The 13,587-nt window shown below is 52.1% G+C and overlaps 2 protein-coding genes across 2 annotated transcripts; one reads left to right on the top strand and one right to left on the bottom strand.

Annotated features, from left to right (window-relative positions):
- Positions 1-70: 70 nt before the first annotated feature.
- On the bottom strand, positions 71-9,736 carry NUU61_007865 (membrane morphogenesis protein VPS13; the record flags this gene model as incomplete). Its single annotated transcript, XM_056658390.1, has 5 exons — positions 71-111; positions 178-594; positions 660-2,280; positions 2,334-3,222; positions 3,270-9,736. 5 exons carry the CDS (start codon positions 9,734-9,736, stop codon positions 71-73), a joined length of 9,435 nt encoding a protein of 3,144 aa, XP_056508683.1.
- Positions 9,737-10,873: 1,137 nt separating this feature from the next.
- NUU61_007866 (DUF3429 domain-containing protein) lies at positions 10,874-12,013 on the top strand (the record flags this gene model as incomplete). Its single annotated transcript, XM_056658391.1, has 4 exons — positions 10,874-11,092; positions 11,161-11,205; positions 11,286-11,510; positions 11,588-12,013. 4 exons carry the CDS (start codon positions 10,874-10,876, stop codon positions 12,011-12,013), a joined length of 915 nt encoding a protein of 304 aa, XP_056508684.1.
- Positions 12,014-13,587: the final 1,574 nt, after the last annotated feature.

Raw genomic sequence — 13,587 nt, forward strand, 5'->3', positions numbered from 1 at the left:
AATGAAAGCATTCCATTTTCATGAATCGTAAAAACACACACCAGTAGGTTAGGAGCATTGGTGCCCCTCTCTATCCCCTTCCATTATACTTCTCATTGAAAGCGTTGACCGCTACGACACATCAGTCAGCACATGGCACGTAATCAGATAAAGATGAATTTAGAGATCTGTACTCACCAACGGCAATTTGCCTGTACAACCAGTTGCGCGCACTCTCATCCTGAACTGGGATGAAAGGCCCATTGGCACCGCCCTTGAGCGTGATGCTCATGCCCGTGCGCTCCTTGGAGATGGTTTGGATATCGGTGAGACGAATGTCCCATTCGGTGGCGAGCTTCTTAGTCCGCACAAGCATGATCCGCGCGTAGGTCAACATGACCAGCATGTCCCGACCAGGGAGTTCCAGATGCGCAATGTAGTCTTCGTTGAAGTACTTGCCATCTTCCGTGGTCTTGAGCCAGAACTGGCCAAGCGCTTCCCGCTGCGAGTACGGGCGAACAATCCCGTCGGTCCCGATGAAACGAGTGAGTCGTACACGGTCGAGACCTTCAGCATCGAAGACTGTGGTGGTGTTGCGAACGCCTTCCGCGAGATCTGTAGGGAGAGGGGGATTTGTTAGTCACAAACTTCTAAAATGGGGGGGTTCTATTTCCACTTACTGGAAGCAAGATCAAACGCGCCAATGGCGGGCTTGGTAGCTAGTCCTAAAACACCTTTTCCGACGCCCTTGAAGAACCCTTGGAGGCCTTCCTTCTCGGCACCTTGCAGCGGATGGCGTGCCAGTCCGCCAATGCCACTGGCCAAGCTGTTCGCGAATGCATTGCCACCGGCCGTGATACCATACAACGCATGCTTAGGGCGGTTGCGAGCCTTGGACATACGACGCTGGTTCTGGAACTCCTTGTCGAGGGTTGCAGCGGTGAGACCCTTGGACATACTTCCGGTGAACTTAGCCATACTGTCCGAGAATCCAAAGACGGATTTTTTGACAAAGCTGGTGGCTCCCTTTGCAATGCCGTAGCCCAGCTCTTGGGGTCGGTCCGTCATCACCAGACCCTGATATGGCTCGTAGAAAATAGCGGCAACACCGGAGCTGACGTTGTTGAAAAGACCGACTGGGTTTCCAAGGAAGTCGGCCGATCCAAGAATGATATGAACCTGGCGCAAGAATTCCTGGGTGTAGTGCGCGCGGACGTTGCTCACTAACCGTCCGAAGGAAACGCGGGCGTTCTCCAGCATCAGAGCATTGAGTCGAACAGGTGCGTCGTTGACGTTACCCATCGACATGGTCATGGCATTGACAAAGAACATGAGCGGGTTGGACGGCTGCATCGCGTCTTCCACATTGACACGCTCAGTCCGCATGAAGGAAATGTCCAGTTGCATGGGCTGCAGATGAAGAAGCTCAAAGTACACATCCTGCCCAGCCTCTGCCTGTTGCGGCTCCGGAATGTTGAGGTCCTCATCGCATAGCTTGCCCTCCTGGGCCTCGGTCCACGACGCGCCCGGGATCTTGACGAAGTCCAGCATAGCGAGGACAAAGTCCTCGTCCAGCTCGAGCGTCATCTGTTGCAGGAGCAATGTCGCATACTTGATGTAGAGAACACCGTACGAGTCATCCTTGACCCTAGTAACCATCACGTGGAAAATCGGGTGGGCTTCCATTTCCTTGCCGGTCTTTGGAACCACACTGGGATACAGCAAGATGGGGAAAATACCACCATACAGCTGGTTGTCGATCTGGATCCACTTGATCGTAGTATTAAGGGTCTGGTACAGCCTCGACTCCCTGTACTTGATCTCAATCTCACGAAATGTGAGATATAGCAGTTCCTTCAGGTTCTGGTTGATCAAAGAAATCCCAATGCCTCCTAGGCGAAGCTGGGCCTTGAAGTTCACATCAGAACTCATTTCCTTGACCTCGAAGCCAGTGTTCGTGCTGGTCTGCGATGATTGCCCATTCCGCTGTTTGTACATGCTCTTTGACGGCTTGAAGTTCGACAGCACAAGCGATTGGGTGGGACCATCGGCAACAATATTGATATCGATGATCTTCTGATATCCACCAGGCTGCGTGGGCGGGATGCGCATCGGAATCAAATTGCCTATCTCAGCAAGCTTGATATGCCGTTCCTTTCCTTGGCAAGTCAACACAAGAGACTTGTTTTTGGTCGCCGGATAGTCCCATGCATAAGGCATGATGCTCCGTGGCGGCAAGCGATACCGAATAGGACGCCAGCCACTGGTCTGGTCGTCCTCGTCATCTTCCACATTCGGATTCTAATCCAATCGATTAGTTTTTTCAGATCACAAACACCGGGGGATGCACTTACGGCTTGGTAGAAGATGAACTCCATATCGCTCTCGTTGCGCATCGAGAAAGGCCAGTTCCGGGTTTCGAAACTGAAGTGCAAGAACAGCGTCGCACCCTCCATGACGACATCCGCCTTGATCAGCTTCTGGCGCTGGTTCGCCTTAGCCAGCTTGACATGGACAGTTCCAACATCGGCAATGTTAAAGGGAGATGACCATTGGTTGTTGACGCCTGGGAAGCACAGACAGAGTTGTTTCTCGGCCACTTGCCGGAGAAAGTGAAGTGGGACCAACTCTCCGCTCTTGATCTGCAGAACATTGGACGAGCCTGGCTCGCGCACCAGAAGATCTTCACTGAGCTTGCTCTTCAGAATGAACCGTGGCGCGATGGTGACCACCTTGGTCAACTTATATTTGCCCTCGCCTTCGACAACAGACACACCGGAATGGAACTCGGATCTGCCTTGTCGGTCGGGGAAGACGACCTCAAAGGTGCTACCGATGGCCTCGAAACTTTGCGGCTTGCTCCACGCAGAATCACCGACCTTCAAGATAGACCGGTTCCGTTGGTCTTCGGTGGCGTATGAATACATGTAGGGGAGTGCGTGGCCACCATCTCTCGGGTCCGCTCTAAGGCCCTGTCCCGCGGCATTTCGCGCAGACTGCAGAAAAGCCTTGCTTTGGATATCCATGGGAAGCCCTGTCTTGTTCAAGACCAGGTATGGACTGTAAACAGAGACCTTGAAAGCACCGCCACTGTCGGGAATGTTGAAGTAATGGAGTTTCAACTTCAGCTGAAGACCCCGCTCATCTTTCAGGGACAGGGTGTGCTCTCTGCGATAGTCCTGAGCATTCCCGTTGACGATGGCGAATTCGCTCTGCCGGAAGACTGTATCTTCCAGGTCAATGCTGAGCAGGAGCAAGTGAGATAGCTCCACGACATGAACAGGGCTGACACCCCCTTTCGCAAGAAGTTTGTCCAGTCCTTCTTCGTATTCTTGTCATATATGCGATACTTGAAGTCGTAGGGCAGCAAGTTTTGAATCTCCACAGGAGCAAAGATCCTGATCCTCATGTAGGGGTAAATGCTTGTAAGCGAGTCCTTGTTATCGTAGGTCGCGTTCACCTGGAAATAGAAGGGCGGTGACTGCTGCCCATTTTCACTGACACACTTGACCGTTCGGGTGGGTCGCCGCATAAGATCCTTCCAAAACAGTTGCTCGTTCGACCAGTCATAACCAAAGCCCTGGTCAGGACGAACGACCACAGAATGAAGGTACGCCGATCCAACTGGCGCTGGTCGGGCATCACCAGGTAGAACCTTCTCAATCTTCAAGAGGTGCCCATCACCGGGGCTGAAGACCCCAAGTTCCACCGGGATCTGCGTATTGTTTTCGACCAGGAGCGGCGAGCGGAAGGTGATATACTTGACGTTGTCGGCGCCCAGCTTGACCTCGACGAGCAGCCGGTGAAGGACATGCTCTTGTTTGGGTTTGAGACTGTAAACAACCTCGCCCTCTCTCACAACAGGGATTCGGCTGATACTGTCAAACCCACTTCCTTCCAGCTTGACCCCTACCACACCGGCATGGCCTTCTGGATTAAGAGTCTCTCGGACAGCCGTTGAATCCTCAAATCGCCATGGGGATTCCTCTCCATCGCTCAATTTCGCTGCCGGTCCATCCTCTCCAGCACTGACATCAGCCCATACCCGAAGGTCAAAGCCAGTGTAGTTGCGAATTCTGTAAGGGGCATCTGCGCCTCTTGGCTTGGAGAGAACGTCTTCATCGGTGGAGAGGAACTGGAAGGACTTGGACGCAAGTGCAATTGTGGCTGATGTCACCGTGAGCTCCATGGTTTTGTGCGAGTAGGCATCAATCGAGAGAACATCTGGGTTAACTTCCTTGGCCATGTGGAAGCCCAGTTGCCATGGCTCAATGAATGGCTCCCAGGACGACTTGGAGAAGTTGTACACATTAAGGAATGTCTCGAAGTTCGTGTCAGCGTTGAGTGTTGATGACCAGTCCCGCACATCCACGTTGAACTTTTTGACACTCCAATCCAGGAGAGGCAGGTCATGCAAGTCACCGATGAGAATGACTCTAACACCGTCGACCTTGGCGGACAACTCCTCGCGCTTGAGAACAGCCGAGCTCTGCGGAGCAATTTTCTTGTCGATGGTCTCGACTGTTTGGCTGACGCGCCGCCGGGTTCTAGTAGCCATAGTCGCAGACGTTTTGCTGGCAGATCGTCCTCTCGTGCCTTTACCATCCGGAAGTTTTTTTGCTTCTCCGCCCTCGATCTGCTGAGTATTTCGAGCCCTCATCTCGGAGGCCTTGTTGACAATTTGGATTGCCATCAAGATGTCTCGCAGCGACAATCGAAGAACCAGTGGCTCGACGTGCACCCCGATCGAAGTCAACGCAGATCCCTTTTCTTGCGGTCGGCTATCCACGGTTATTTCCACGGTGAAATCATCCAGAATTCGGAGCCGGCTGGTCTCAAACTTGTCCATGCGGCACAAAAACATGCCGACCTTTTCGATCTGCAAGGTTGAGACATTCTGGTGGGAAATGAGTATTTCTTTGGTCCCAAGAACGATGGCCTCAGAGTGGGGGATTGCTGGGTTAGCCACCATGATAACTTGGGCGTCAACCAGGTTCACCCGGAAAGACACAGTCGTCGTTCCACCGGCAGCATCTCCACCCGATGCCTCAGTCGTGGTTTGATCACTGTTGGCAGCTGCAACAGATCCTACTTCTGACTCCTCGGGTGTTTCAGAGTCTTCCTCCACGGCTTCAGTCGGTTCGTCGGTAGCAAATGCAGATTGACTGAATGACTGAAGAGCGGACAGATAATCCAGAGCGAACATAATGCGAGGACTATCGATGGTCAACATCGCGATCAGATGCTTGTCAGGCCCTGGAGACATGGAGACGCTAGCCAAGAACTGCTGCTTCACGTCATTGTTGATCAAGGACATTATGTTTCTAAACTTGTTCGTGTCCTGTTTGCGGCTATCTCGAATTGAGAACGAATGGATGAGGAGCTCCGACTCCAGCGACCCATCTGTCAGCATGCGGAGCTTGACTCTGGTGTCATTGAGAGAGAACTTGGATAAGCTAGAGTCCTCCAAGCGACCAACCGGTTGGTTGTCATTTGCCAGGATAAGCTCGAGTCCAACGCTATCAACCTTGAAGATCATATCCAGCCGCACCCATGTTTCCTGGGTTTTGCTGGCATCGGCGGGTGCTCCTTGTGCCTGGACGGCCTTGGAAGTGGCTTCCCTTGTAGGCTCGGTCACAGATGAGGGCAAAGACTCCATAGCCTCGAGCTGTTGCTGTTCGGCATCGGTTGCAAAAGCACCCGGTATCGATTTGGACAGTGCCAGCAAGAACTTGAGTTGACTTTGCGAAATCCGAAGGTTGATAGGAGATAAAGAGCCTTCGACTTCCATATCCGAGCGTGGGTTGTTCGGCTGGTGCTCCGAATAGCATATGCTGAAGTCCAGGTTCACCTTCTGGATCATTTCCAGTTCTTCGGCCCCGCCGTCTTCGAAATGGAACTTTGAGGTGAGGCGGATATTGCGTACACCAGTAGAGATAACATTCACGGCGGGGCTATCCCTAGCATCGTCCATAGGCACAAAGTCATTCTTTGCATAGATCTCACCCAGGTGAGCAGTGATTGTGTCGCGGGGTCTATCATCTGCCATCACTCGTGGGAACACCAAGATAGGAGTCTTAACCACAATGTCGAACCGCATCCGCGAGGCATTCTCCTGCAGCTGGTTGGCCTGGTTCGCTGCGGCCTGGCGAGCGGCATTGAATATGGCTTGCATCTTGCCAAACTTGACAAGGAAGTTGATGATTTTCCGGTAGGGCTCCTCGAGGAAGTTAATCTTGATGGAACCAGATCGCAAGTAGACCTCGGAGTCATATCCGGGGTACGTGTCGCTGTCTGGATCAAAGGTCTCATACTTGAAATCCGCAAAGTTGTCTCCCTCGATGGTCAGCAGACGCCGGACATCAGACTCTTCTGGAGCCCCTAGGTTGACATCGTCAACCAGGGTCAAGCTGCCTATCCGGGACTGGATGACCATAGAGCGGCCCACAAGGAAGATTCCAACATCAGCGGTATTAAGACTCAAAGTCGCCAGGCGAACACCATCATTGTTCAGAACCAAAGCAATACTCTTCAAGTTCGACTTGATCCGAAGCTTCCCGGCTTGTTGGGGCTCCTGCGCCACGTTGGCTGGGCCTTGTATGGCCTTGTCTGGGTGCGCGCTTTCATCAGCCGGTTGTTGAGGGCTTGTAAAGGTATGAAGGATGAAGTCCAAAAGCGTAAGAAGAGTCTTTCTTGTCACGACGAGATTAATTGTCGACACCGATATGTCAAGATTCATGCCCACGCCTTCGTATGTTGATTCGAATTCAGGAGACTCAGGCTTCACCCGAACCATCTTCAGGTGGAAGAGATCTTTGTCTTCGTCGGCGTTGAACCCCTTTGACGAAATAATTCTCTTAAATTCTGGAACTGGGTTCTCCTCGATGTAGTCGTCCACACTCAAAGACTTGAGAATTACCTCGGCAACCATGTCATAAGGGCGCATGTAGTAGTCCAGCTCAAAGCCTTCAGCAACCAGCTCAACCAATAAATGATCCCGTTGCGGATCATTAGAGTCGGAGCGGAAAAGAGAACCACGTAGACAGCCAACGGTAAATTTGAACTCAAAGTCGCGTCGGTGAATGTTCGCCGGAGTATCCAGACTTTTCTGGTTCTGGTCATTGTCCGCTTCGGCTTCCAAATCATCGTCCACAACAGGTAAATCCCGTCGAACTGCAGGTTGAAAAGATGCTGATCTGGCCCTTGTGGCGATTGCCGCTTCTTCTTCCTTGGCCGCAGCCGCAGCCGTTGCTGGGTCAGATGACTGTTTGCCATCGTCAAACTGAGGAATTGCAATATCGATCAGCTTCATGAGGCCTTTGTACTTGGTGTCAGACATGGAAGCATGGAGTTCCGGCAGGTGTCCCGATATGCGTGTCCGGGTAAGTTGCGTCACTTTCGGAACAATGCACATCTCCAGAACAAAATCCACGTTGATGCGATCAATGATATGGAAGTTCTTGGATTCGACAGTAGAGGTGAGTTGTGCTTTCGTCGCCTCAACGCCAGGTCCGATCAAAAGCTGCGTGGAATCGAGCTTGATCAAGAATCGATCATAAAGTAGATGCTCGAGCTGCTTGTAGTCCTCTTCTTCATATTGCCGCTTTTGTTTGGACTGGAGATCCCGCATCGCCTGACGATCGACCAGCTCGCTGTTAACACTGGCGTGACCCGCATCCAGAATTAAGCAGAGTGAGCTTTCTTGGGTGATACTCTCTGGCACAATGATCAAGGGCGCGTGGACATCAAACTGCGCGTCAACCTTCTTGTGCTCCTGCAAAGCAAACTCCAAGCCTGCTCGGGTTTGCTGCCGCAGTCCCTCGACTGTGGCTCCTGCGGTGTCCAAAAGGGCCCCGATCGACTCCATGTGCCGCTCTGGTGGTTCGAAGAACTTGACTATCCCCACAAGGAATCGCGGGTTGTATATAACCTCGATACTCTTCAGCTTGACTTTGACAGCCGAATCGGCATCGCTTTCCAGCGGGTTCTTCTCCAGCTGTAAATGGAAGAGGCTATCTTCATCTTCGATAACATCTGCACTGGTCTGAGAAGCCAGGTCGTCGTCGTCTGTTTGGCCTTTTGCTGACTCGGGGAGCGAATCCTTGACCTTGACAATCTGAGGGTAAAGGCTCCCCGCGGTCGTGCCGTCGTACATCTTCAAGCCTCCGAGGTCTAGATCAAGAAGGTAGGAGTCTGGACGCTGAAGAGCTTTGGCTCGGAAATTGTCGAAAACCAGCTTCATCACTTCGTTTGCTGCTCCGTGTGGATCCTTTTTCAAGGTAAAGCTACCCGCACGAAGACTCCAATTGACTTGAAGCTTGACCCATTCGCGGGGAACGTCAACGCTCTCAGAAAGCGCCTTCTTTTCATCCCAGTCAATGGCGTTATAGAGCTCCTGTCGCTGCTCTTCGGTCATGGCTGTTTCTTCAGACTCCTCCTCCTTGGGTGCGCCCCAGATCCATTCCGACCAGGTTTGTTGGCGCGCAGGCTTTTGAATACCGACATTCTCTTTCCGGAGCTGATTTCGTGCCAGTGATCGCCAGAACCGGATATCCTCGTAGCTGAGTTTCCATTCCAGCCGTTCCAGCTCCTTTTTCTCATCCGGCGTAAAGGCTTCTTCTCGTTTCTGCTTCTTGAAAAAGTTGATGTATGCTATACGGTCATCCCTGCGCTCCTTAATGTAGTCCCACGTCCATCGTCTGTTGCGATCGTGGATTTTGCTGAGGACGGCCTCTCCGGCAAATCGCATCCAAGCACGGGGGTCTTGCTTGGGTGTGACTTTGGGTTGGAAGCGTTTGTACTCTTGGTGACGGATGAAATAGTGGAACAGGTCCACCAGCATCAAGGCATCCCGGTATTGGTTGTCATCCAAAACGAAGCCGAGTTCATCAAACAACAAGCGTGCTTTGACGGCGGGGCGATCATATTTGCCCGATTTATCGAGCTCCAACCCTGCACGCCCACTGACGGGACGAAGCATGAACTGATTTCCTTCGTCGCTGTCGATGGATGTTCGAAGCTTTTCCATGAGGTCGTCATGGCTGATTCCTTGTGCCTCGGCACCAATATCAGACCCTCTTCCAGTTCCCAGAAGAGTCGCATCGGTGTTCCAGTATACGGATAGAGCACCAAGGACGGCCAATTTGTGCGTCGTGCCCGAGGTGGATTGAATGAAGGTTGGGTTCCACTCCGAGTCGGTGCTGACCGCGCTGAGCTCTTTCAACGTCAGACCGACGGCGAACGGATGACCAGGAGAAGCGATTGAGTCTTCGTAGCGGAAATGCACGTTCTTGATCGAGATCTGCAGGTTATCCACCACCGCAGTGACCATGCTCTGAGTAAAGCTCTGGTTCCGCCGCTGCTCTTCCTGGCTCATGCCTTCAGCATTTCGTTCGCGCAGGATCTCGGCGCTCTCAATCTTGTCCATCTTCAACGCGTGCTCTCTCTTTTCTTCTTCCTCCGCGTCATAATCCGCATCTTCCTTCGGGGCTGCGAGCAAGAAGACATCTTCGATATCGACCTTCACGGGTTTCCCTCTCAAATTGGACCATGGGATCGATAATGTGAGCTCACCCAGATGACCCCCGACAACGTTCAAGGGCAGATGGAGCTGGTCGAGTGCCTCCCGACGCAACTCGAGGTTGCGCAGTTTGACATCGCCGGACCAGATTCCGATGTTGAGCTGTTTCGCATCGAAGTTCTTGACGTAGATCCCTAGAAAGCGATTGAGAAGGTTGGCAACCAGGCCTTCTAACATGGTTGCAGGGTGCGGCCAAAGACCGGGCCCGGTGGTTGGGCTCTATGGCCAGGAGGGGATGGCGCTGGGTGCCGCGGATCGTATGATGATCGGTCTAACTCAGGGTGACAACGGGCCAGTTAGTAGCTGTCTCGAGTGATTTGGGCTATTCGCTATCAGGACAAGACCTCCATACAGATCCGAATGAGTTTCAAAGATGCTTAGGATCGGGTAAATTCAAGCCATCCAGCAGAGCGGGTACAAGGCTGCACGCGATACCGAGGCGGAGAAACCACCGAGGTGAGCGGGAATCGATGTGGGTGATAAGATGGCTAGGTTATGAGGGAGTGAGGGTGAGGTATGAGAGACAAATTGATAATTCGATACCCTGGACCAAGCCAGAGCGATGTTGAGGGTTCAAGCCAAGCCAATGGCCCTGATTGCGTGGAGTAGGAAGAGCGGCCGTTGTCCCTATCCATTACGCAAACTGGGAACGGGTACAAGTACAGGGTACATACAGGGTACAAGCATTCTCTTACGTTTCCAATTATCAGGAACCAACATTAAAAGTATTTCAAAGTTCCTAGGACTTGGGTAGCTAATATTATCTCGATGATCGATTGGCGGCCTAAAAAATAGCCCAGCGTCTGATTTAAAGCCTGCCTACACATGCTTCTGCGATGTACTGATGGGGTACCAAAGCCCCTCGTGTATTGTACTGGCGTATACGCCGTGTTTACAGCAAAAGACCTGGGCAGTGACAGTGACGTATGTACATGTAGGGCCCCGTGGTGATTAGTCACCTAGGGTTGCGCCCCCCGTGCAAGGGGGTCACGTGCATAGACAGACGGGCGCTCCAGTTCTGCCTGAGGCTGCCAATGGTGCAGCTCGGGTCGCTACGGTCCGCCCGAAGGCAGAGCACACCTCACCACTCGGTCACTTCATTTCTGGATACTCTTATTTGCTCCCTGCCCCGGAAACCCACGGCGTCTCCGACCTCGCACTCGAGTCTCTGCCCGGGTTGATACCCTCCTCTCCACTCAATCTCCTTTCCAGCATTTTTCACAGGCCAATTGGGTGGGTTGGGTCTTACCCGAGGCTTCTCGCTATCCCGCGATCGCTAACCCGACTTCACGAAAAAAGCTGTTTCTCCCCGCCATGCTGTACCGTACCGCCGCTGCCCGCTCGCTCCTCCGGGCTGCCTCGAGCTCCAATGCCTCTGTCGCCCGCTCGACTCTGGGCAACCAGGTCTTCAAGGCCCCGCTGACCTCGTCCGCCCGCCATGCGATCCGCCCGACTGTCTCGCCGAGCTTCGCGCTCGCTGCTCACAAGCCCGTCACCACCGCCCTCGTGCGCTACTCGTCCTCTTCGGCCAAGGTAAGGGGGAATTATCGCTTGAACGAATTGTCAAGACACCCAATGGCTAATCTCCCGGCTTGTGATAGGGTGAGGAAGATGTTGATGTGATGGCGGGTATGAAGTCCGAGGCGGTAAGTTTCCCCGCACAAGGAACCGGTAGTATTTTGTCGTCGATGATGGGGTCAGGGCTAATTGGATATTGTGAGTATAGAAAGTGATCAAGGACACCTTCAGCCTGGCTGAGGTCCCCAAGGAGGCACTCTACATCGGTATGGCCGGTGTTGTCCCCTACCTGGCGACCTCTCTCGAGACCGTCTACCTCTCCTACGAGATCAACCGTGCCGCCAGCCTCGGTGACGGTCTGATCTTCTCCGGCCAAAGCGCGGAGCTGATGCTGCACATGCTGGAGCCGATCCAGGTTGGCTACGGTGCGGTGGTAAGTTGCAACCCTCATCTCTTTTCATGTCAACGTCTTTTGATGTCAACGCGTCGCTGATCACCACTCTTGTCAAGATCCTCTCTTTCCTCGGTGCCATCCACTGGGGTCTTGAGTGGGCCGGCTACGGCGGAAAGTTCGGCTACCGCCGTTATGCGGCCGGTGTGGTTGCCCCGGCCGTGGCTTGGCCGACGCTGCTGTTCCCTGTGGAGTACGCATTGATCAGCCAGTTCCTTGCCTTCACTTTCCTTTACTACAATGACGCCCGTGCCGCCGCTGCCGGCCGCGCCCCCCACTGGTACGGCATGTACCGGTTCGTGCTGACCTTCGTGGTGGGTGCCAGCATCGTGGCCACTCTGATCGGCCGCGAGCAGATCCAGCAGACGATCACCTCGGAGCACACCATCACCGACAAGATCAATGCTCTGGTGTTCCTGCAGAAGAAGGAGAAGGAGGAGGCTGATGCCCGCCGCCGGGCTGAGCTCGGCCAGGACTCCGAGTAAATCCAAGAGAAAACCGAGGGGATGAATCCCCGGGGGGAGGTTTTCAATGTTTGCATTACCTGTGAATTCCTGTAGAATATACGCAGAACCCTACCAGGGCGGTCGCTGAATTTCATTTGTTCATTTTGGAAAGTATATTTGCAATGGCATCAACACGTACTTGGAGGATATATAGTGCTCTGAGGGACGACAAGAGAGCCACGTGCATGTCAACTAAACCGGATTCAAGGCCGGCATAAACCTCAAAAACAGTAATTCTCCATTCTTAATTAATAAATAAAATTAAATAAATTGGATGGATTAATAATTTATGGTTCTCGAGGTCGGGCTACCGGATCGGCCCTGGTGACGAAGCGGCCGAAATTCCCTGGTTGCAGACAGGGGAGAATCGGTTGATACGGCATGCAGGGTTCCATTGTCGATCCTTTCCAGATCGCTTGAAGATAAATATTATATGATATTATATTAAAATTATGAATCTAATTGTAAATATAAATATTAGGAATGGCATTGAATTGGAGCGTGTACCACATAGTTTACTTCTGGGCATGAAAGAAGAAAGAAAGGGGGAAGGTCAAGCGAGTAAGACGTGCATTCTGAGTGTAGGACAGTACAGGGTCGCGAACAAGAATTCCTGGTGGATCGACTCTAGAATTTTTCTTTTTTTTTCTTCCCCTCGCGTGATCTACTTTGCCCCTCGCACGTCCCCGTCCCTGGCAGATTTTGGGCATGTCTCTCCACGCGTCCAAGACCGAGACAAGTCTCTCATAGGACCCCAAGGCCGGGGCGAACAAGACCGGTTTCTCCAGGCTTTTTTTTTCCTGTGCCAATTGGATATTAGATCCAAGACGTCATCCACTATTGCCCGGTTTTGATAATCAGAGAACATATCCAAGTTTCTTGGAAAGAAAGAAAGAAAGAAAAAAAAAAAAAAAACCAAGGTCATTGATGTAGCCAAGGGGAAAAATGATCTACCCTAAGAAAAAAAAAGAAAAGAAAAGACGATAAGGTCGAAGGAATAGTGTATGACACTAGCATCACTATTGGTTCCCAGAGGGGGCACTGGGCTTCGAAGATTGTTCTTAGCCCGCAATAGACGGTTATTTCTCATTCCTCCGATTACACTGCATTTCTCCGTGAATAGGAGCACTGGAAAATGAAAATAACAATTAAAAAAGGGGGAGTTCTAGAAGCCAAGGGGACAGAGAAAAATGGAGAGTGTCATGTGTTCAATGGGGCTACAGTGCGGAGCAGGGGGGGGATTCAAGTAGATCTGAGAATCTCTTCTTAGTCTTTTATACTTCATTCCATGTTCCATATTCCATATTCCATGTTCTCTGTTATGTTCTATATTCGATATTCGATATTCTAGGGGTACTTTGTATATTCCCAGTCTTTCTTCTTTCTCAGACTATCTATATCTATAAGCATACCTAGGTATAGATCCATCAATGGACGTGCCCATGCAAGTGGGGGGTTGAAGGTCTTCTGATCAGAAAAAATCCCCCCGAACCGGATTTGGGCCTTCCCCCACCCCACTCGGCGCGTTAAAGGCCTTTTGCTGTCCACTTTGT

This window comes from Penicillium alfredii (assembly GCF_028826965.1).
Source record: "Penicillium alfredii strain IBT 34128 chromosome Unknown utg000010l_segment0_segment0, whole genome shotgun sequence".
Lineage (NCBI taxonomy): Eukaryota > Fungi > Ascomycota > Eurotiomycetes > Eurotiales > Aspergillaceae > Penicillium > Penicillium alfredii.